This window comes from Petaurus breviceps, unplaced genomic scaffold (assembly GCF_028583685.1).
Source record: "Petaurus breviceps papuanus isolate PSGF00001 unplaced genomic scaffold, PetGlider_PUasm1.0 90700, whole genome shotgun sequence".
NCBI classification, from domain to species: domain Eukaryota; kingdom Metazoa; phylum Chordata; class Mammalia; order Diprotodontia; family Petauridae; genus Petaurus; species Petaurus breviceps.
Genome location: NW_027187315.1, coordinates 537,795 through 563,522, shown reverse-complemented (window position 1 = coordinate 563,522; position 25,728 = coordinate 537,795). Strand labels below are relative to the sequence as shown.

Genomic DNA, 25,728 nt, shown 5'->3' with positions numbered 1-25,728 from the left:
CTCCTGATTAAATGGAATCACTTGATGTGTAATAATTGTTTTGGTCTCTCATTTTCATTCTGTATTGATTTTAGATGTGCATCTTATATACAAAAAATTGCTAGATTTTGTTTTCTAATTCATCTCACCACTTTAATGTAGATGGTTTATATGAAAACATAGCTTCCAGCCTCATCATTCAACTGAAGCTGTTCTCCACATTTTCACCCTTCTGTACTTCTCTGCAGCTTTTAACATTGTTGATTATCCTCTTCTCCTTGATCCTCTCTTCACTCTAGGTTTTTAGGTCACTCTGCTTTTCTGGTTCTCCCCTTAACTATCTGAACTTTCCTTCTTAATCAATTCTACTGGCTCTTTATCTGGATCATACCCACTAACTATGGGTGTCCCTCAAGGCTCTAATCTGGTGCCTCTACTATTCTCCTTCTACATTATTTTGATTAGTGAACTCACATAGATTCAATTTTCATGTCCATGCAAGCAATTATCATATCTATTTGTCCAGACCTAACCTCTTTCTTGGGGCAGGTAGGTAGCACAGTGGATAGACCACTGAGCCTGGAGTCAGGAAGATCTGAGTTCAAATCCAGCCTCAGACACTTACTGTATGATCCTGGGCAAGTCACTTAAGCCCTATTTGCCTCAGCTTCTCACCTGTACAATAGGGACACACTGGAAAAGGATATGTTAAATCACTCCAGCAACTTTGCTAGGAAAATCCCATGGACAAAGTCCATGTGTTCATGTAGAGTCAGACATGACTAAATGACTGAACAGCAAAGACAACCTCTCTCCTAATCTCCAGTCTCAGATCTCTAGCTGTCTGTGGGAAATCTTGAACTCACCATATCCAAAAGTAAACATTAATTTCCCCTTCCTCCCATCTTAAGAAACAAAAATCAAACCTTCCCTTTTCCTAACTTTCCTATTATTTTCAATGATACCACCATCCTCCCAATCACCCAGGTTTGTAACCTAGGTGTCAACCTTGATTTCTCATTCTCTCTCACCCTCTATAGCCAAAAGTTGTTAAGTTTTATTGTTCCTACCTTTATATCCCTTCTCTCCTCTGAGACTGTAACAACCACAGTGTAAGCCATCATCACCTCATGCCTGCACTATTTCAATAGTCTTTTGCTTGGTCTCCCTACATCATTACCTTCCTCCCATTTTTCCAAGATTTCTTCCTCAATTATTTCTTCTCTTTCTACTCCTCAATCTCTCACTTTCTACTGGCTTTTTACCTGCTATCTGCAAATACACTTAAGGCTTTTACATCCTTAAATGATGCTCAGAGTATACATGCCCACACTCAATGCTTCCACCTATATTCTCATTCACTTTCTCTTAGAAACTTCTAACTTCATTACTCAACTGAAACTGTGCTCTCCAAAGTTTCAAGTTATCTATTGCCAAATCTAATAGCAATTTTCCTAATCTTCAATTTTCTGCAAATCTCTGCAGCATTTGATATTGATAACTGCCCTTTATTTCTGGATACTTTCTCCTCTCTGCATTATTGTGACATTGTTTTCCCCTCTTTCTCCTACTAGCTGTCTGATTTCTCCTTCTCAGTCTCCTTTGCTGCTTTATCATTCATAGCATAACACTTAACTGAGTATATACCAAGGTTCTATCATGGGCCCTCTTCTCTACCTATGCTTTTTCATTTATTGACATCCCATTCATTTATTTCATTTATCATACTCCCTTCATTTATTGAGCTTCCATGTCTTGGAGAAGATAACCACTGGCCAGAAAATAATTCCACTCCCAGGCCTGGCTTGCTAGAAGACATGGAGGAAATTATGTGGACAGTGTACAGCCAAGGTGAAATATAAAATGCCTCTTAAGCTGCCCTGAGACTGATTCCAACATCCAACAGAATGGGGGTTCCTTTAAGTAAGAGACAGTGGTTTTGCCTTTCTCTACATTCCTTAGTGCATAGCAAAATTCCTAGAACATAGTAAGCACTGATTTACTGATGTCTTAATGTTTTAATTGTCAAGCTCACAGGAGAAGAGAATAACAATTTTATCCTACTTATTCTTATTTATGATTTTATATCAATGCACATTTGTGGATCTTTATGTTTTAAGAATTTCTTAGGGTAGAGGCAATGAAATTCCTGATCTACATTATACACTGAACACCTACTTCAGTTTGGTAAGACATTAGATACATTAGGTGTCTTAGAGTTAGATTTAAAGTGAGGACTTGAAATCAAATCCTGCCTTGAACATCCTCTTACTGTATGATCCTGGAAAAGTCACTCAACCTCACTCAGCTTCAGTTTCCTTTACTGAAAAATGGGGAAAATAATTCATCTACTTCACAAGGCTGTTGAGGATCAAATGAGATAACATAGATAGTGCTTTCCCAAACTTATAGCACTATATAAATACCGGTTATTATGATTATTATCATTGTTATTTCATGAACCAAACTCTCAGCATAAATAGTCAAAGGCACAACAGAATAAGAGTTAAAACTCCTCCTTTTGGAGGTCAGGTTTCCCCAGGTTTAAGCTTAGTTATATCCATGTATAGGTCTAGGGCTCAGAGGATTGGGGCCCTTTATTGGAGAGGGAAGTGGCAAAGTCTCCCTCCTGAGACCAGGCAGGGCTATTGTTACACATTATTCCCTTTGTTGTGGTCTTCAGTTCAGAAAGACAGACTTTATTGCAGCTCCTCACACACAACACTTCAGGTCTTCTTTCTGTGCTTTTGTCCTGGCTGTCCCTCAAGTCTGAAATGTTCTCCCTCCTCTCTTCCATCTCTTAAAATCCCTTGTTTTTTTTTTTTCAAACTCAGGTCAAACGTCACCTTCCTAATGTCTTTTTTCATAATTCCAGTCACAAGTTCATTTCTCCCCAATAATCTTGTGGGGTGTGGGGTGTTTTGGGTTTTTTTTAAATACATACACATTGTCTCCTGTGATAAGATGTAAGCTCCTTGAGGGCAGGAACCATGTTATTTTTGTTTTTGTATCTCCAACACTTAGTATAGTGCCTGACACAGAATAAGCATTTAATCAGTACTTGTTGATTTATTGATAGATTGATTAAAACCAATGAGGCCTTTCTACAGGAAATTCAGTGAGGAGAACCCAGAAAAGATTGGTTGCTATCAGAAACCAGTAAGGTAGACTGAGTCATGTCTTAGGACTCTCCCTGGTAGAAGAAAATTAATGTGTACTTGTGTGGTGAGGTGGGAATGGGGAAGAGTCAGTGGCTCTCTGGTCTGTAGCACCACATCAAAACAGGAACAAATACATCTAGAAGTGTTTCAGTTAAGCTCATTCTAGATGCAGTAAGGAAACCCTTCCTACCCTAAAATTTTATGTCTCAGTTCATAATAAACACAGAATATCTCCTAAGAATGATCTCAATGTTAGGATTTCACTAGAGGTTTAGAAAGATAAGCCAAGATTAACAATCTATTGAAATGATAACTATCTCAAATACCTAATTAAAATATCAAAGTCTATAGTTTTTTTTTAACTTTATACCTGTAATGATGTGGAGGCTGCACCAATCAGAAGACCCAGAGACTGAGCCACCAGTGATGTCATTGTCCCCAGGGCTGCAAATAGGACAAATCTGAGAGCATCAGATGGCTGAGAAGTCATCCAGTATACAATACTGCAATAGGCTACTGGAAACATGATCTGACAAAGAAAATACATTAATTATTCATATGGAGAAGTTTTATGTATATCAGGTAATAAAAAGCACAGTCCAAGCAACATTTTATAATTACATTACACTTCTATTCCTTATATATTGTGCTTTGTACAAATGATGCTTATTAGCAGAATTAGCTTATCTATCAAATAACATCTTTTTTTTGCTGCTTGGAAACTAGGAGACAACTCACACTTTGTGCTCAGACAGGAAATTAAGACAGGAAACAACACTCCAATGTGAAAGCTCACTCTTTCTCATCCTGCCTGTTTCTCTAGAAAACCACAATCTAATGAGACTAACAGTTTGCCACCCTTTTCTGTAAAAGAAAAAAAAAAACAACAGAAAATACGTCCTTTCTCAAATAACTATAATATTAATTTACCTGAAAGGGAACATCAGCCATGGTCTTGGCCAGATAATAGGCCTTTAGACTGTACCAATAATTCAGATGTTCTCTAAGAAAAACTCCCATCTCAAGAGGAACTAGAGAGAAGATGAAAAAAATTAGCAATGAATACCATATAACATGTAAAATATGATGGACTTATAGTTTCTGATCTCCTTCTGTCCTATGACTAAGTATGATCTATGAATGTCAATGTAGAAAAGACTGTTATGTTCTTGGACTACTTGGTATCTTAAGAATGTCAGGCTTAACTGGTTTGGAAAAAATACATATCACAAAATGTATCCCTAGTTTAAAAAATTGCTCATAAATCTTGTTTTCACTTCAAAATATCTTATCTTTATTGATATCTTTTAAAATTTTTTTAATCTCACATTTTGTCCCAACCTTATGGGTCATCTCTTTTAATAGCAATTAAATGAAATTTAAAAAGAGAGAATTTATCAAAAATAATCAACATAATGGCCATATCCATAAATGCAATATCCTTTTTTTCTTTTCTTTTTTTTTTTTTTTACTTTTAGGAGGGCAATTGGGATTAAGTGACTTGCCCAAGGTCACATGGCTAGTAAGTGTGTCAAGTGTCTGAGCTTGGATTTTTTTTCTTTTATGGGGTGTTTACATGACCTTATTGTAAATACTTAACCTAAATTTTACAATAAGGTACTGTAAACACCCCATAAAAGAAAAAAATCCAGGCTTCTTCTCTAGTACAAAGGGAGAGGCAAAAAATTTTACATGGTTTTTCCAGATTGTGGGGGATAGGGGAAGCCCATATCTCTAATCCCCACAATGTGAAAGGGATAACTGTAGTAAGTACCATTTTCCAAAGATGGTTGTGTTTTCCTGATAGTTAATTACAATACATACTCCAACCAGATTAGGGTAAAATTAATCTATTAAAAGCACCATCAGCCTAGAGAAACTAGCCAATAGAAGCTTCATGGGGGTCTAGAATAGTAGTACTTAACATTATATGATTTGAAAGATTTTTAGAAGTATCTCTGCCACTAGTGATAACCAATGCACAGAATTCCATAAATTATTCATTTCTCTTTGCAGTGCCCTGGTGGTCCTTCTATAAAATTCAAATACTTCAATTTATGAAAATTATTCTTTCCAGGAATATATTTTACATTGCCTTCCAATAACAACTCCTGAATTTAGTGAAAATCTATACTTGATGTCACATTTTCAAAACAAGCATGTTGTTTCTTTCATCTCTCATATAAAATAAAGATGTTTCTGTTGTTCTTACTCACATGTGAGGACAGTAGGCATTAGTGCAGCAAACATGAGGAACAGCATGGAAAAGAAGAGGAAGCCAGAGTTGCTCAAGACTTTCTTTGCCTCATTCCCAATTCCTAAATATAGCAAGCCTATGAGAAGTCCAATCCCAATGTGTGATGTGATCCTTAAATGTGTTAATACCTACAGGAAAACACATTGTACTCATGTTATTTTTGTTTAATTATTTATTGAATTAATTGCACAATAAAACAAACAGGTAACAATGAAAATTCATCAGTAACTCACTGTACTGTATAATATATTCTACTCCTCAGATTATCATTGATATTTGCCTTCCATATTCCAGATTTGGTACTATTTCCCCTCTGATACTATTGGTTCTGGTCTGAGCCTGACTCAGGCCAACACCCTAGTACTCCATACTGGAGTATGGAGTACTCCACCCTAGTTCCATACTGGAACAAAACGATGTATTGTAGGTTGGTCATACAACAGCTAATTAAAGATTACCTTAGTTACTTAGTCATAGCAAGAGGAAGGTATTCAACATAGGTATGCATTGAGATGATGTCAAGTTGGTTCAGCTGAGCAAATCAACTCCAACTGAGCTGTTCACTATCATCCACTCAGCGTGACAGAAAGCCTGGAGCACAGGCACTGTGCTAAGAACTGGGAAAAACAAAAAGAGGCAAAACACAGTCCTGCCCTCAAGGAGCTTACGATCTAATACCAACATTCAGGGCCCAGTTAATGTGTAACATTAATATGTGTAACATAAATTTTCAGTGGAACCATAAGCTGATATCAAGAGACTGAGCCTTTGGCACCTGAGCCAATCACCTCTCAATACGTTTAAAGGAAAAACGATCCGAACTTGCACTAGGGCAGAGGTGACACTGTTGCTCCTCCAGCACTCCACCCCTTGGTGGAGCTCCTTAAGGTCTTCTGCCCTTCTATCAGAGGACTTCAACTTACTTATTTCAGACATCCTCTGACCTCTCATTTCCTCAGGCTACTCACTTCTCATGACCTCCTCCTCCACCGTACACGAAGATGGTCATACTCTTGCTCTTGCCATCACCCACACATGTAACACCTCCATGTTCAAAAACTCTGAAATCTCTTTACTTAATACTTCTTAATTTTTTTTTTGCTTTTTGGAGGGGGAAGGCAGGGCAATTGGGTTAAGTGACTTGCCCAAGGTCACACAGCTAGTAAGTAGTAAGTGTCTGAGGCTCAGGTCCTCCTGACTCCAGGGCCAGTGCTCTATTCACTCACTGCACCACCTAGCCACCCTTGAAATCTCTTTATTTGACCATAGCATATTGGCTTTCTACCTCTCCTTCTGCCTTCCTTTACCTAACTCTAATTTTTGTCTATTTAAACCTTTAAACCTCAGTTCTCTTCTAGACAATCTTCCATACACTAGCCACTCTCTCATCTTTTCCCCATCTTGATCCCTTAGTGAATCAATTCAACTCTATATTATTCTCTTTTCCTGAGTTCCTAGCCCCCTTATCATTTCATTAATTGTACCCTGCCAAGTGTCAGCTTTGAATCACTTCCACTATTTACCACCTTTACTCCAACACATGTGCTTCTGAATTAAGGTGGAGACAATCATGCAACCATTCTGACTGGGTCCATTGCTAATCTATGTTATACAACTTCAACTGGGCCCTCAATGCTGCTATTAGATTATGAGCTCCTTGAGGGTAGGACTGTGTTTTGTATCTTTTTGCATTCCCAGTTCTTAGCACAGCACTTGTAACATAGAAAACACTAATAAATTTTTGCTGACTGAACATTCTAGAGCAGAGATGTCAATCACATGGTCCATGTAATATATGTCCTGGAACACTCCCTAGAATGTGGCCTGAACTAGATTAAAATTTAAATGGAGAATATTTAACAAAATGGTTATAAATACAATAAAAATACAATGAAACAAAGACAACATTAACATGTGGTTTTCTAAGTCAATATGTGGCCCAAAGAGACCCTTACATATGACTTAGTGGCCCCTGTTTTTATCTGAATTTGACACTACTGTTTTAAAAGATCTTCCACCAGTTAAAATTGACTTTAGGGCTCTTACTGTTCTAATCTGCCTTACTGTCCTGATCTCTGATATTCAAGATGATTGATACAGGCAGCACTAAAGAAGGAAGAGAAAAACTAAAGCAGAAAATATTAAAACAACAAACATTAAAAATTTCTTAAAGAAATGATATGACAGGACGAAATTTTTAAAAAATCTTAGGCTTCCCATACACACACACCTTGTTGCTAAAAAGCAAGTAACCTCTCAGCAATGCTACCCCTTAGTTCTCTAAACCCTCCATGGACAGGAGTTGTATAATGACCACTTGGTATTGTATTGGCAACATTTTGAAAATTTAATTACATCTAGATTACAGTAAGAAATCACCTACAGTGTGTACAATCCTCTCTTTTGCTAATAGGCTGCCATTACTGCTGGGAGCTACTCTGCTGTACTCTCTATTTCTGGGTCCCACTCTACTAAAAGTTTATGGCATGGAGTCCAGAAGTGCTGGGGAGAGCAGAGGCATAAGGTGTGGGGGCAAGGGATGGGATGGTGGAGGGAGGTAGGTTGCATAACTGTGAATCAGAGATGGGAGCACTAGCAGGTGGAAGAGTGCTTGAGTTGACCATGAATTTGGGGCCCCATTTTTGTAGAGATTTGGTGGCAAAGGATAAACTAACTCTTATCCATGCCACACTGGGCAGAGTTCATTAACATATGCACATCATCTCAAAGTAGTAGCACCTTGGAATTAGTTAATTAGCATAAAAAATTTTCTGGGTATTTTGCTGCTCTTACTGTGCCAGTGAGCCTATCTGAAGCTTAAAGACTAAGGGCAGTTAGCAGGACTGAGATACTGTTATGCTAAGGCCTAGGTAGCTTCCCCTAATTTGATAGGGAATCTCAGGATATAGCCTTAGTTAATTTATGAGGCAATTGCCAGTGCCTTCAACGTTCCTCTAATTTATGAGACAGTTTGCAAGTAACTGTTGTGCTCTGTTAATTTATGAAACAGTCTGTAAATGACTTCTGGTTTTCCTTTGCAATCTTACTTCCTACTATTACTACTTTATGCTAGCTATTTATAAAATTACTTACTATACCAGCTGATGGGGGAGGGGAGAGTCAGAACAAGATACAATTTCAACGCAGTATAATATTAGCATATGATTTAAAAATTCATATTCCTAATCCATTTAATGGGTGTAGCATTGGATGGAGCAGGATCTCATATAAGGAATAAATGGAGAAGTTGCTCCCAATTTGTAGTGTTCAGTAGGTATTATTATTTTCTCATAAATGGTATTTTGGTCAAGGGGGTTAGCAAACAGAAATAGGGTTGAGGATATCAGAGCTTCTATTTTGTGGGTAGCACAGATTCCCCTTTTCTCAGTTTTATTTCCTTTGGCTTCAAGGACTTATCTCTAGGTCTGGGAGCATATGGATAAAAAGATATAATTCTTTATCTTATAGACTTTCCAGTTTTTGAAAATTTATGCTACTTAGGGATAGATTTTCAATGTACCTACATTATGCTTGGAACTTCCAAATGGAGTCCATGTCTGCACTTCCTTCCTTTGCTCTACTAAAGTGGGGATGTGTCTCTTGTCTCTTTAAAGACAGTAGAGATGGGTAGAGCTTCCATGCCAGCATCAATTACAACAGATAAAGATTCAGCAAGTTATTGGATTTTCTTTTATGTAAAGGAATAAAATGGTAGCATTCAAAGGATGGGAAGCAATTGGGTATGGGGGGAGGGAAAAGGCATTCTTCATTGGCTAGCAAGGAGATTGTGGCTGTGTTCATCTCCTATCACTGAGATGCCTTCTGCCACTATCTCCTCCATCACCCCTGCCTTACATGATGAAAGAGTCTGAGTTCTCACCAGGGCTAACACTTCAACCTCTTCAAGTAATCCCATTCCATCCACTCTGCTACACACACTTTTTCACTTATTTTCAATCTCTTTACTCACCTACAAATGTCATGTCTCTTGTCTCCCCCATCCTCAAACTTCCATCCCCACTATCACTCTATATTTCTTTTGCCCTTTGTAGCTAAACTTCAAAAATCCATCTGTAATAGGTAATTCCACTTTCCTTCCACTCTACTCTTAAACCCTTGTGCTCCCCTTATAATATGGCTTTTGAGTTTTTAATTCCACTGAAATTGTGATCTTCATTTTCCTTGACTTCTTTGAGCCTTTGACAGTTTTGATCCTTGATACTCTGTTTTCTTTTAAGTTTTCAGGATGCCACCCTCTCCTGGTTCTCCTCTTACCTATGTGACCTCTCTTCAGTCTTCTTTGCTGGATCCAGATCATACTGTCTAACCATAGATGTCCCTCAGAGTTCTATCTTGGGCCCTTTTCTCTTCTCCCTCCTTCACTTGGTGATTTCATCAACTCCCATGGATTTAACCACCATCTCTATGCTGATGATTTTCAAATCTACTTATCCTGCCCTTACATCTCTGCTCACCTTTAATCTTACATCTTTAACTTCACTTCATATATCTCCAACTGGATTTGCAGCAGACATCTTAAACTCAGTTATGTGTAAAACTAAACTCATTGTCTTTCTCCCTAAATCCTTCCCCCCACATCCTACCTTCCCTGTAGAGGGCAACACCACCCTCCTAGTCCCTCAGGCTTGGATTCTCAGTCTCTCTCACTCCCCATATTCAATCTTTTGCCAAAGCTTGTTGATTTCATCTTTGCAACATCTTTCCAAGATAGCCCCTTCTCTCCTCTGGTACTGTCACCATTCTAGTTCAGGTACTCATCACTTAATGCCTAGACTATTGTAATAGCCTGTTGGTGGGTCGGCTGCCTCAAGTCTCTCCCCACTATAATCCACCCTCCATTCAGTCATCAAAGTGATTCTTCTAAAGCATACATCTGACCATGTCATCTTACTATACTCAATAAACTCCAGTGGCTCCTTATTGCCTCCAGGATCAAATATAAAATCTTCTCTTTGGTATTTAAAGCACTTCATAACCTAACTTCCTGCCCCCCTCTACCTTTATATTCTTCTTCCCTTTTGCTTGACCACATATTCTTTAATCCAGTGACATAGTGTACTGGCTGTTTAATAAGCAGGGCACTTTATCTCCTGGCTCTTGGTGTTTTCTCTGGCTCTATTCCATGCCTAGAATGCTTTCCGTTCTCAACTCCACTTTACTGACTTCCTGGTTTCCTTTAAATTCCAACTAAAACCCCAGCTTTTATGGGAAGCCTTTCCTAACATCTCTTGATTCTAGTGCCTTCCCTTTGATAATCATTTCCTATTCATCCTGTATATGACTTGCCTTATGTATATATTTGTTTCTATGTTTTCTCCCCCATCACACTAAACTCACTAAACTTCTTGAGGGCAGGGATTCTCTTTTCCCTTTTATTCTTTTTTTTTGTATCCCCATCACTTAGCACAGTGCCTGGTATATAGTAGACAATAAATATATATTGATTGACTGATTGATCATGTTATCAACTACCAAGTTAGAATCAACTTCTCATTGAGCTTAGCCCTGTCCCAAAAGGAGAAGAGATTGTCTACTAGCTTAATGGAGATACTATCTTTCAGTTCTTTAACATGCAAGTGAGAAAATATCCAGTTGTTCCAACTGCTTTACATCCTCACCATGAACACCTCTGGAATGTTTCTTCTTACATCATTGTCTGGAACCTGAGGTTGTCAAGGCATAGAATAAGAGATAGGTGATCTGGCACTTAAGGACACACTGCCCACTCACCTCTGACTGGGCTTTCTCACATATAAAGAATCAAAAAGTTTGGGGCGGCTAGGTGGCACAAGGAATAGAGCACTGGCCCTGGAGTCAGGAGGACCTGAGTTCAAATCTGGCCTCAGACACTTAACACAAAAACTAGCCATTTAAGCTTGGGAAAGTCACTTAATCCCAATTGTCCTCCCTTCTTCCCTCCAAAAAGCAAAAAAAAAAAAAGAATAAAAAAGTTTATTACTTCTAACTTTAATTTTCTCTTTCCTAGATGCCTCCAGAAACACAGTCCCAGAAATTCAAGTCCCACACACATCATTCAAATTGGTAAATTCTGGAATTGTATTGCTTAAGGTGTTTGTCTCAATAGCAGCAATATTAAGGTGGATAGTCTCAGAAAACAAGGTTATATTCAAACTTGTGATTTATCCACATTAATGGTGGGGATTGATATTATTGATTTGCTCCAATATATCTTGAATTCTTGGGGTATCAAAACATGAAAGTACACTCACTCTATTTGTTCTCCAAATGAGGCTCATCATCATAACCATTTTGAATAGGTCCAGCCTACAATCCCATGCTACCCCTGTATGTATGTTAGATTTGTAAGAGTAGTTTCACCCCATTAACTGGAGTGAATTCTAATCAGTACTATTGCCAGAACCCAACTGGACAGTGTTTCAGAGTTCAGACTTTCACAAGTGGTATCAGGGCACACAAAATCTTTGGTGTACATTATCTTGCTACTGGTCCATTATTATTTAAATAATGGATTGAACTTTGAAGAGGTTATTATTATTGTTGAATTATCTTTTTTGATGTTCAGAAAGAAACACAAATAAGAATAAAAACAGAAACTAAAATATGTCTCAATCTTATTATTATTCTTTTCTGCTTAAAATAAAACAACTGCTTTTTGTAATTGAATAAAAACAGTGCTATATAAAAACATCTTCTGTAGGCTCACTGAAACTACCTTTGGGAACAAGATGCTTCCAGGATGATGGGAATAATATATTCTTCAACTAGTTCCCCTACACAGTTTTGATTTGTTCCACTAGTGTTCTACATTAAAAAAAAACTTTTATATTCCATATAGCTTAGAGAATGAGTATTTGGTATGGTGAAATCTCTTAAAATATTGCTATTAAATTTTTATGGATCAATGTTTTGTCTGTGATAATGTTACAAGTCTTCATACTTTATTTGTTGAATTTCCTAGTATATTTGAAAGTCTCTATTTGTTACATGGGAATTTGTTACCTGTTAGTTTATGGAAGTCAATAAGTTTCTGAATAATAACTTTATCCACCAAGTTGTTTTATGCTAGGTAATCAGTGGGTGTCAAATTTTTGCAACCTACAGTAATTTGTACCAGTTTTTACTGTTTCCTTGCATGATATTTTTTGATCAAGAAGTCTGGGTCCATTAAAATGTAATTATTATTTTTATAATCATTATCACATGTGGTAAATTGTGTAGTGCTCTCAATATACCATATTAAATGACTCCAATTTTCTCCCTGAAAGAAAAACCTATCATTTTGATATCAATATATTTGTATTGATCTATATAGCTTCAAACTCATAGAATAGTGCAATCTTTGGAAAATCAGATTTGTGGGTTACCAAAAAGGGAATTGGAGAGATGTATACTAGGTGCAAATAGGTTGTAACATATTACCAAAGATGACTCGTGCAAAAAGAAAATGGAACTGAAAATCATCCAAAATAGATATAACTAGAAAAAAAGTCAGTCTGTAATATAGGAGTGAAGGATAACAGAAAAATAGGCCATGTATTGCCTCCTTATGCAAAATTTATGAATAGCTACCCTCAGGGAGCCTGCTGCTACAGCTAGGAACGGTCTGCTTGCCTTGAGTGTGGCAATTGCTTAGGAGCTGGTGGGGATGGCTGATTCCTTCACAGCATTTGCCTCCCTAGATGATGGCTGTAAAAGCAAGACTGGTGGTCTGGGATGATGCCACTCCCACAACTTTTGTCCATTTAATTTTTGGTGGGTTTTGATCAGCAGTTGTTGCTGGTGATGATAGAGAAGGTAAGTCTCCTCTCCACATTGATCTCATTTCTCATTAATGGCTTAGGGGATGGAGGCAGATTTGGTGCTTTTGGAGGGCACTGCTATTCACAAGGCTCTTAAGCTCAGGGTTCCTGGGCTATCTCCTTCAGGTTATGTTGTGAGATAGTGGTCAAAATGTAAGTGGTAGTGGTGGTTTAACTTGCCTGGAAAATGCTTTCCTCTCATCTCTGCCTCCAAAAGTACTGCTACATCCTGGAATGGATAGTATTTGTCTAGGTGGAGCAGAGGGAGGGAAGGAGGAAGTCATCCTAATGAATCATAGTTAACGACCTCAAGAATCAGACTCCTTGAGCCTTTTGAAGCTCCCAACTACCCTAGTTGAAGAATACAATTACTAGAAACCATAATAATAGTATAGGGTAGCTAGGTAGCCCAGTGAATAGAGCACTAGGCTTGGAATCATATCTGACTTCAGACACTTATTAGCTATGCGACCCTCGGCAAGTCACTTAACCTTGTTTGCCCATGTTTCCTCATCTTAAAATGAAGACAAGGAAACGGCAAGTCACTATAGTATCTTTGCCAAGAAAACCTCAAAATGAGGTCATGGAGAGTTGGACACCATTAAACAACAACTCATCTGCCTATTCAAAGTATAGGAACATTCTGAAAGACATTATTAAAAAGTCCACACAGAATTCTCCTGTATAAGAGCAATATAAAGTAACCTTACAGAATCCCTCATGATGCTGAGAAATGTTCTTTTGAAGAGGATACAAAACTGAGTGAGGCAGCTAGCTGAGAAGCTGTGACAGCCTTCAGAAGAGATGGAGTTCTGAAGAAACAGAAGAGAATACAAAGAGTCAAATTCCAAAATGAAGCTTTGGTTTATTCATTCGTTTTTGGCTAAGAAACACTGCCACAAGCAACAGAGCATACAATATAGCATGCAGTTTTCCCTCTTGTTCCCACTTTAAAAAGTGGACATTACCTATTGCAACCCCTTTATCATTTTGCCTGTTTTACCTCTTCAGAGGGCCGGTGCCAAAGGAAAGGGTTCAAGTCAGCCTCGCCCCCATATTCTCTCTTGAATTCTGTGTCACACATGCCCTCCCGCACGGCTCTCACCAAGAGACTATTTTGATCACCGTATTCACCAGATGCAACTTCCATTACTAAATAAAATATTTAGAAATGAAGGTGAGTCACAGGATGCCTAGGAATATTCATAGATATACTAACATCATTTGTATGAAGGACATTTCACTACTACAAATAATGAGATTGTTATTGTAGTGGAAAGAAGAAAAGTCATGTATGTTTTTAAAATAATTATATAGATTCCACATTACATAAAAATAACAAAATCATTTATAAGTAACAGGATTTATTAAGAAGGTGGGCAAGAAGAGTTGTCCATATCCCCTGAACCAGAGGATCTATTTAAATACACCTGGACAACCCCCAACCCTCTCCTTTCTAGGAGCTGTTCTAGAAGCTCACTCCCTTTCAGGGGTATGTCTTATACCTTTCCAAGCAACTCACTTCTCTCAAAAGAAATCATGGCTTTCTTTTCAAACTCCAGTGCACAAAAATGGCATCAACCAAGATAAAATCTAGCAAAGTTTATTCACCAATCAACATTCATTTTAGATCAAAAAGCTGAAAACAAAACTTGCAACCAAAGAACCATATATTCCAGTTTATTCCAGCATAATAAATGTTTGGGGGTATATACCCTTGAAGATATCATCTATATGACTCAAACTGCAAACAGTTACCAGTTCCATTATGTCATGTGTTGTTTATCTTCAGGCAACTTGGACAGTTTATTTGGAGCTTAGACTATATGTGTCATTTCAAAAAATACATCTGGTAATAAAAAGGGGCTAGCTAACAAGTCTACAAATTAAAAAAACCCTAATAATTATTTGAGGTATCACTGCTAGTATTCTGATACCTTAATAATAAAATGAGAAGTAAACCCAAAGAGAAAAACAAAAAAACAAAATCTAAAAAAAAAATTAGGCAAAAATAGACTAGTTAGATTAAATATCAGGGAAGATAAAAATGATGTGAGAATTCAACAGACAATCTATCAAGAATGTAGAATTTAATTCCCCAATAGCTAATTCTTCTTTATAGGGACATGGATTATACTCCAAATTATTTTTATCTTCCTAGATTAACTGCGAGAGAAGCCCTTATTGGCAAAAATCACTATTATTCTTTTTTTTTTTTAAGCAATCGGGGTTAAGTAACTTGCTCAAAGTTACACGGCCAGTTATTTCTGGGTATGGTGGTGAGTGTCTGAGCCTGGGATTTGATCTCCAGGTCATTCCAACACTGGAGCCGGTGCTCTTACTCGCTGAGCCACCTGGCCACCCCTAATATATTATTCTTAACTCAATAGATAAAGAATCAACCACTTTACTTCAGAGAATATTGGTGGACACATCCTTTAATATAATCCTAATTTCTAATCAAATGATTCAATTTTCTTTTTGTTTTGAAATACAGATGCCTTCTATAGTCTCCAAATAGAGGAATTCTCTATAAACAGTATGTCTATTAGCTATTTATCAGCCTTCACATCCTAAACTTTGCTAACATTAAGCTCACTCTGTTAAAAGAAAACATGTGCATTTATTATGTCTTTGAAATAAATCATCAAGCTCATCTGGTCCTAGACATAACTGGAAACTTTTGTGCCTTAGGCAACCAAAAGAAACCCTTCCTGGGGCAAACAGTCCTTATAGGTGGACTCCATTGGTTTGAGGGCAGGAGGTGGGAACCAGAGACCTCAATATTCTACAGTCAGCTCTGGAAAAAGCCAGTCTATTCCCCAAGGAAATGATCCATTTGGTGACATCAAACAAAGAACATCTTCCTCTTAGAAAAATGGACAATGATCATTTTAATCTAATATATCTCTGTGGTTACATCCACAGGTGGCCAAACATGCACCAAAAATTAGAATAAATTGTAAGCTCCTTGAGAGTTGCCTCACTTTGTATCCCTAACTCTTAGCCCAGTGCCTAGTACATAGTAGGTCTTTAATAAATGATTATCAATTCACTGGTTGATTGAAAATATGCTTGCCAAAAACCCTATTGATACAATCACACAAAAAGACATTTTAAGCACTAACAGAATATATACATCACATGTTGTTAGTATCATCAATATGTTTGCTTCCAAAGATAGTTCTGTTCACAAAATATTTGCTTGACAAAATCCATAGTTCATAGAAAAATTTACTTTCTTAATCTGTATCCTTTTTCCATATTACTTTCAGTATCTTCATCATGTAAAACTAATTTATTCAGGAGTTCCATTTATATGAAAAAACAATAAGTACTTATTTTATTTGTGCTAAATTCGCTAATAATGACATAAAATATACATTTATTTTTTTCAGTGTGTGGTGCCTGATTTATAACATTTATAAAATAACTTAAATTTGATTGAATTTATCAATGAATTTATTGCTAATAGTTTCATACCAAAGGAAAAAAAGTTACAATTGCTCTTTCCAAGATTTATACATTTCAAAAATTTATATATTTTTGTTGCAAGTATAAACAATTAATAAGGTTTGTGATAATCTTATTCTCATTTTATTCATAGTCCCTGGAAAGAATTTTCAACCTTTTAACTTTCAAAATCATTTTTAAATGAATGTATGAAATTTGTGTTTGTGACCAATATAAAATTTTAGGTCAACAATCATCTACAAATCTTTTACCCAAATGAAGACTACCATGCTGAAGATTTATGGGAGAAACAAAAAGCCTGCCTTTATTAGTGAGGAATTTATATTCAAAAATTGAATAGTGCCTTGAAATAGCAATGAATGAGTTAAATGCTACACACAAAAAGTCTAGAGTGTGTTGAAAAAGACAAAACACATTATTTGACAATTAAAAAAAAATAACCAAATCTCTATTTCATGTACAAGCATAATAGATTTCCCCATTAGTAGAAATAAACAACAACAACCACAATAACAATAACTAGCATTTCTATAGTGCCAAGCACTGTGCAAAGTACTTTACAAATATCATCTCATTTTCTCCTCATAACAACTCTGTGAGGTAAGTGCAAGGCTTTGGCAATTAAACAAATGGAAAAACAGACAGGCAAACAAACTAAGTTTTATATGCCAAAGATAAGGGTTATCTTCAGTGTTTTTGTAGTGTGTCTGTATATATATGTGTATATATGTATGTATATAAACTTGTATGCATATACATATATGTGCATGTGTTTGTTCTGAAGATATATAAAATATATATCCCATCATATTTATGTGTACCTATGTATATTTGAACCATGTAGATACACATATATTTATACTTATGCATACATACATCTCTTTGAAACTAAACTTCAGGGAATTAAATAGTGAAAAAATGTTTTAATAAATTTTTAAATTAACAAAAATTATTTTTTTTCTTCCTCCCATCTGACCCTCACTCTCACAAAGAAATAAAGAAAAACAAAACTCCTGGTATAAACATGATAGTCAAATAAAACAAATTCCTGCATTGGTCATGTCCCCCTTTTCCTCCCCCCAAAAGTCTCAATCTTCATGCTGAGTCCATCACTTTTATAAAGGTGTGGGTAGCATCTTAAAAATCATGAGTCCTCCAGAACTGTAGTTGGTCATTACTCTGATCAGAGTTACTAAATCTTTCAAAGTTGTTTATCATATTGTTTTCACATTCTGGTTCTACTTGAACTCATTTCTCAGAAACCAGGCTTTCATCATTTCTTGTTCCATAATTTTATTCTGTCATATTTAGAAACAATATTTATAAACAAACTTGTTTGGCCATTCTCCATTTAAAGAGTACCCCCCACTCCCCGAGTTTAAGAGCTACTATAAATAACTGAGACTGCTATGTGGCAGTATGCAACAGTATTGCTGGACCTGGAGTCAGGAAGGTCTGAGTTAAAATTTCATGTCAGACACATACTACCTATATGACTCTGGGCAAGTCACTTGAACCAATTTGCTTCAGGTTCCACATCTGTAAAATGAGCTGGAGAAGGAAATGGCAAACTATTTCAGCATCTGCCAAGAAAACCCTAAGTGGGATAACAGAAGAACTTATGACCAAACAAAAGATAGAAAGCATTAGGAAAGGTAAAATGGATAATCTTGATTACATTAAATTAGCAGGGCTTGCAGAAACAGAAGCAATGAAGCCAAGATTAGAAGAAAAGTAGAAAACTGGGGCATAGGGAATTATAGTAAGATTCTCTGATAAAGGTCTGATTTCTCAAATATATAGAGAGCTGAGACAAATTTAAAAAAATGAAAGTCATTCCCCAATTAAGAAATGCTCAAAGGATATGAACAGGCAGTTTTCAGATGAAGAAATTAAAGCTATCCCTAGTCATATCAAAAACACTCTAAATCACTATCTATTAGACAACTGAAAATTAAAATCACTCTTAGATACCACTTCATACCTATCAGATTGGCTAATATGACAGGAAAGGAAAATGACAAATGTTGGAGGAAATGTGGGGAAATTGGGACACTAATGCACTGTTGATGGAATTGTGAACTGATTGAAACATTCTGGAGAGCAATTTGGAACAAGGCCCAAAGGGCTATAAAACTGTGCATACCCTTTGACCCAGCAATACCACTTCTGGGTCTGTATCTCCAAAAATAATTTACAAAAAAAGAAAAAAGGACCTACATGTATAAAAATATTTATAGCAGCTCTTTTTGTGTCTAGAAAAGATTTAGAAATTGAGGAGATACCCATTAATTGGGAAATGACTGAACAAGTTGTGGTATATGATTATGATGGAATACTGTTTGCTATAAGAAATGACGAGCAGGATGTTTTCAGAAAATCCTGGAAAGGCTTACATGAAGAGATGTGAAGCATCTACATACCAACAATATTGTAGGATGATCAACTGTGAATGACTTAGGAGCAGCCAGGTAGCACAGCGAATAAGAGCACCGGCTCCAGTGTTGAGATAGACCTGGAGATCGAATCCCGGGCTCAGACACTTAGCACCCACCCAGAAACACCTGGCCGTGTAACCTTGAGCAAGTTACTTAACCCCAATTGCTTAGGGGCGGCCAGGTGGCTCAGTGAGTAAGAGCACCAGCTCCAGTGTTGGGACGACCTGGAGATCGAATCCTGGGCTCAGACACTCAGCACCACACCCAGAAATAACTGGCTGTGTAACCTTGAGCAAGTTACTTAACCCTGATTGCTTAAAAAAAAAAAAAACCCCTGTGAATGACTTAGCTATTCTCAGCAATACAATAATCACAATATGACTAATGGACATATGTTTTGCATGACTTCACATGTATACCCTATATCAAATTTCTTGCCTTCTCAATAAAGGAGGAGGTAAGGGAGAATGGGAGATAATTTGGAACTCAAAAAATTTTTTAATGTTATAAATTGTTTTACATATAATTGGGTGAAAAAAAAGATTAAAAAAGTGAAGAAATGGTGTCACAAAGAGTCAGACACAACTGAAAGAATTGAACAACAGTACACTTGTTCCATATTTCTTCTTTACTCTATGAATATTGGCATTATAACCTTTTGCAATTATATCTTCCATTTTTTCTATCTCTTCTGCCATTCCTTGAATGTCCCCAATTTCAGGTTCTTCTTTATGTGAAATCTTTTATTGTGCAAACTCATTTGGAAAATAATTTTCTAACCACTACCTACATTTAGCAACATCAGGCATAGATTTGCATTAGTCTTTTTGTTATGAATAGTCTAAAGGACCCAAAGTGGGTAATGGCTTTCTAACTTAGGTCTCCTTTGTAGTAAGAAGCAGTGGACTCAGAAAAGTCTCTAGCCATCTCACAAACAGAAGCCTGAAATGACCACCAATGACCTAGGGCTTGTTGACAGAACACTTTAATAGGGATGTAAACTTATTATTTTTGATAACTAAGTACTAATGTCAGTTGTTTCTTCACTTGGTGTTAAAAAAATACCCTGAATATTCAGAGGTAAGAATAGAGTGATAACCCTTTGGCAAACTGATGCTTTGTGGGATTAAAGCAATTGCCACTTCCCTGAAAAAAGAAATAAAAACCAAAAATATCATCTCAAATTGTCTTGCTAGATCAATAAGGGTCATAAAGTACACCCTATCTATCTTCTCATTTTGAGAGAAGAAATAAACAGAAATCTCTTTTCATTCAGATTGTTGAATTTTGGCCTGTTGAGTAAAAGGGGACACTGAGGCACCAAATCTTTGGAAGCAGTAGTTCCTAGGGTCTTATTAAACAGAAGAGGTCATTAAGCTGGAAAGAGGAGGCTCTTCACTTCTTCCACATGCACCATAGTTCCAAGCTTATTGGCCCCAACCCTTATGCTCCATTAAAATAGTTTACATGGCTAGAGAGGACAAAGCTTCAAGGATAAGAAAATTATTTTTTCCAGATTCAGGGTCTTCAGGTAAAAGTACAAAAACCTGACAATATAGAAGCTACTGTTGTTCTGTTTCTTCTCACTGGTAGAGAGTAAAAATGAACAAAAGAAAGGGTTAATTTTCATACTTACCAAAATCTGCTGGGTTGTGGTAAGTTGGACAGTTTAGACCTAAATCTCTCAAGTAAGGTACTAGATTTGAAACTCTCCCCCGGTATACACATTGTCCTTGACTTAGGACATAAAGCTGAGAGAGAGAAAAAAATGAAAGAGCAGATGAGAAGAGAGAAGAAAAGGTGGTATGATGCTCCTTTTTCTCTATGTAACAGAAGGGATGGAAAGGTCTTTTTTGCACAATTCATCTTTAGATGGGCTTTCTATTTTCCATAAAAATTATCAGTGAAAGCCTAAGGGGATAAATGCCTCAAACTAGAAGACTGGAGAGATCAACTGTTTTTTGATCATTTTAACATAGTTTTGTATATTTTTTTTGAAAGCAGCAATATGAAACCATTTCACTCCGTACAATTTTGCTATGATTTTGCATTTCAATTTGATCCAACTCAATAAATAAATATTTGTCAACTTATGCTGTTTTAAGGTGATAGAGATAAATAAGTTAAAACTATAGTTATGAACAAAACCAAAGCACCATATGATGTCAGTGAAAAAGATGATAAATATTAATGCAACTTTGAGGAATGTGTATATATATGTATACACACACACAGACACACACATATATAGTGTAAAATGAAGTATGAAGTATACCTGATCAAATAGTTCAAACAGTTTAGCACTGGGTTGGTGGATTGTACAGATGATGGACCTGCCTCCCTGAGCCAAAGCTTTCATCAATGAGACAACTTGGAAACAGGAGGCACTGTCCAAACCACTGAAAGAGAAGAAAAGAAAGGGTAAGAAACTTATGGATATCATAATGACCAGAAAAGCAGAAGATTGAGCTGGATGTTGAGAGGGGAATTCTTTTATTCTCCTGGCTATAGGAAGGTCAGTGGCCTTAAGTGTTATGGTATCATGTTACAAGAACCATTTTGTGCCTTGTTTTAAGAATGTTGATATAGAAGATGACGGAGTAGAAACACGACCTTCCCATGGCTCCGGCTTCCACCTTCCCCAATCCATGTGAAAAGGGGACTCTAAACAAACTTTGGAGATACAGAACCCACAAAATGACACAGAGAAGCTAACCTCCTGCTGAGGACAGCCTGGAAGGCCTGCAGGAATCCAGCGCTCTGGGAGCCGAGCCCAGCCCCACACCTAGGTTTTAGCCCCAGGGCGGACCTGACCAGCCACCGGCCAGAGGGACTCCAGATCAGCAGCAGCTGTGGCCATTTCCAGATTTATCAACACACAGATGCGAAGGACAAAGTGAAAGGTCAGTGCAGTCTGGACTTTGGGACCCAGTAAGTGGAAGTGCGTGGCTTCCCTCCCCCCCTCCCCCACGCCGGGCGAGAAACTGCTGGGACACTGGAACAGCCAGCCAGAGCCATGTGGCAGCTTCAGCTCCTGGGCTGCAGAGTGTAGGGGGACCAAGCACCAGTCTGAGGGGTAATTGCTCTTCCTTTAATCTTCTTGGATATGCTGGGGTGTGTGTCCAGCTTGTCAGAGCATGTGGAGACTTCAGAGAGGGTACCCATCTAATACCTCTGGCAACTAAGAAAACCCCAGTGTTTGGGACGAAAGCTCCCCTGTCTGGTGGCAGAATCCTACTGGGGCAAAAAGCCCAGGGGTCAAGTGACTGAGAGGCAACATGACCAGGCAAAGGAAACAAAGCAGACAGAAGATTCCAACATTACACTCCTATTTTGGGAACAAAGAGGAACAAAGCATAGAACAGGAGGAAAACAGTAAAGTCAGAACTCCTGTACCAAAAGCTTCAAAGGAAAATACAAGTTGGTTACAAGCCATAGAGGACCTTAAGAAGCAGATAAGAGAAACGGAGGAAAAATTGGGAAGAGAAATGAGAAAATGCAAGAAAATTATGAAATGAGAGTCAACAGCCTGAGGAAAATAATACCTTAAAAAACAGACTGACTCAAATGGCAAAAGAGGCTCAAAAAGGCAATGAGGAGAAGAATGCCTTAAAAAGCCAAATTTGCCAGATGGAAAAAGAATCTCAAAAGCTCACTGAGGAGAATCATTCCTTCAGAATTAGATTGGAGCAAATGGAAGCTAATGACTTTATGAGAAATCAAGATGCTATTAAACAGATCCAAACAAATGAAAGAATAGAAGGCAATGTGAAATATCTCATGGGAAAAACCACTGACCTGGAAAATAGATCCAGGAGAGATAATTTAAAAATTATTGGACTACCTGAAAGCCATGACCAAAGTAGGAACCTAGAAAGCATGCTCCAGGAAGTTCTCAAAGAAAACTGCCCTGATGTTTTAGTACCAGAGGGCAAAATAGAGGTTGAAAGAATCCACCAATCACCTCCTGAAAAAGATCCCAAAAAGAAAACTCCTAGGAATATTATAGCCAGGTTCCAGAATTCCCAGACCAAAGAGAGAATATTATTAGCAGCCAAGAAGAAAGAATTTGAATATTGTGGAAACACAATCAGGATAACCCAGGATCTGGCAGCTTCTACACCGAAGGATTGAAGGGCTTGGAATATGATATTCCGGAAGTCAAAGGAGCTGGGATTAAAACCAAGAGTCACCTACCCAGCAAAACTGAGTATCATGTTTCAGGGAAAATATGGTTATTCAGTGGAATAGAGGACTTTCAAGCATTCTTGCTGAAAAAAACCAGAGTTGAATAGAAAATTTGACATTCAGATACAAGAAGCAAGAGAAGCATGAGAAGGTAAACAGGGAAAAGAAATCATAAGGAACTTATCAAAGTTGAACTATTAACATTCCTACATAGAAAAACAATAATTGTAACTTATGAAACTTTTCTCAGTAGTTGAAGGGATTAGAAATATATATATATATATATATATATATATATGTCTATGTATGAGGGTATATGGGCATATGAATACATATGTGAATATATGTATATATGTGTACAGGTATACATAGATAGAGGGCACAGGACCAATTTAACAGGAAGGGACGATACTTAAAAGGTGAAATTAAGATGTGAGAGGAATATAATGAGAGGAGATGGGGAGAGACAGATTAGGGTAAACTATCTCATACAGAAGAGGCAAGGGAAAATGGTTATAATGGAGGGGAAGAATAGGAAGGTAAAAGGGAATGGGTCAACCTTATTCCCATTGAATTTGGCTTGAGGAGGGAATGAAATACACACTAAATAGGGTATCTCACCCTCCAGGAGAGTAGGGGGGGAAGGGGATGAGAGGGGGGATGATGGAAGGGAGGGCAGGCTGGGGGGGAGGGAAGTTGGAAGCACCCACTTTTGAAAAGGGATGGGATCAAAGTAGAGAATAGAACAAGTGGGAGGTAGGACAGGAGGGAGGGAAATATAGTCAGTCTTTTACAATGTATCTACTATGTTATTGTTTTGCATTGGCCACACGTGTACAACCTAAACTGAACTGCTTATCTTCCCAGTAAGGGTGGGTGACGAGGAAGAAAGGGAATGAATCTGGAATTGAAAGTTTTAAAATCAAATATTCAAATAAATATATATATACATATACACTGTTATTAATACTATCTTACATGTAATTGGGAAACAAGATATACAGGCATTGAGGCATAGAGATCCACTGGAAAAGTTGAAAGGGGTATGGGAGAAAATATGGGAGAGAGCAGATTGGAGGAGGGGATATCCTGTGGAACTGCTATTTTGGGGTGGTGGGTAGGGAAAAAATGGGGAGAAAATTTGTAACTCAAAATCTGGCAGAAATGAATGATGTAAATCAGAAGTTAATAAAGCATGTTGATATACTCTTTTTCTCTACTCTCTAACATCTTTATTGGCAAAATACCTGGTGATTCAGAGACATTAGCCTAATCAAGGACCAAGAAAATTTCAAGCAATCCTAGCATAGGAAGGTGGGGAAGTTCTTTAATAACTTGCCAGGCAGGCAGACCTGCCTCCAAAAGTATATTATAAAATAATTTCTGTTGTAGTCAGTATATGAGGGTAATACACATTTTAACTTCTAGAAGTGGGCTACCTACAGATAAGAATTCATTAGATGCATTTGATGACAAAGGATCACAACACACAAAATCTGCTGTCTCCTGAGGGGACTGGGAAATACCGGGGAAATCATTTCTTCAGCTCAATCCTTAGACTACCAACTATTTCCTACTTTCCAAATATCTTTATTTTTATCTCTAGTTCCAGTTCTGTAGTGACAGGGAGAGTCAGTTGGCTGACAGGTGATATCAACAAACTTATAGAGGGTACAATCCAAGATAAGATCTACCTATCTTCCCTAACCCAGGGAGCCTTTTTCCAGTTGCTAGACCCAGGTAGCCCACCCCTCAACAAGACCTGTCACATGTCCCCCTATTCTTTGATCTCCAGAACTTTTTCCAGTGTATGTTTAGCACCTTTAATTCCTGACCAAGTCCCCATATCTACTTCTGTTCTATCCTGCTGTGTGGTAGACCTACTGGAGTTTCATAAGACACATTAATACCTACCATCATATTGAGACTTACAGAAGGACAGTTTAATTATCCCTTAACAGACCTCTTTCCAACAATTTTTTACTCTACCTGGACTCATTTCTCAATGATCCCACATCTACCCATCTTAAACTCTTCCCACATCAACTGCTGACGTGTAAATCTAGTTGCTTTATCCTGTACTCTTATTCCCCTCAAAGTAAACATCTCATTCCAGATCTCTCTGACCCTTTAATATAGGACTTTTAAAATGTCTGGTTCATAGTTAACCAGCTTCCTATCATCTTAAACCCTCTCTTTCTCATTCCTTCTATCTCCTGGCATTCATGAAGACCTGGTTCCATTTTGAAGAGACTATTTCCCACTATACTCCTTCCAGGACAGTTATACTTTACTCACTGATTGTAGTGTAGTAGCTAGAATATGCCTTGCTCCCCAATGCCACTTCCAGACTCTCCCTCCACTACCTTCCCTCAGTTACTTCTCTTTTGAGGATCATACTATCTATGTTTATCATCCAATACAGATAC

At 37.4% G+C, this 25,728-nt stretch overlaps 1 protein-coding gene across 1 annotated transcript in view; it reads right to left on the bottom strand.

Annotated features, from left to right (window-relative positions):
- Window positions 1–25,728, bottom strand: part of ABCG1 (ATP binding cassette subfamily G member 1) — a 106,563-nt gene that overhangs the window by 20,243 nt on the left and 60,592 nt on the right. The window contains exons 7-13 of the mRNA XM_069065680.1: window positions 21,387–21,510; window positions 20,748–20,862; window positions 14,203–14,351; window positions 13,910–14,011; window positions 5,357–5,525; window positions 4,071–4,171; window positions 3,511–3,669 (exon numbers count right to left, since the gene is read on the bottom strand). Coding sequence (XP_068921781.1) covers window positions 3,511–3,669; window positions 4,071–4,171; window positions 5,357–5,525; window positions 13,910–14,011; window positions 14,203–14,351; window positions 20,748–20,862; window positions 21,387–21,510 — 919 coding nt within the window. The remainder of the gene's footprint in view (window positions 1–3,510; window positions 3,670–4,070; window positions 4,172–5,356; window positions 5,526–13,909; window positions 14,012–14,202; window positions 14,352–20,747; window positions 20,863–21,386; window positions 21,511–25,728) is intronic.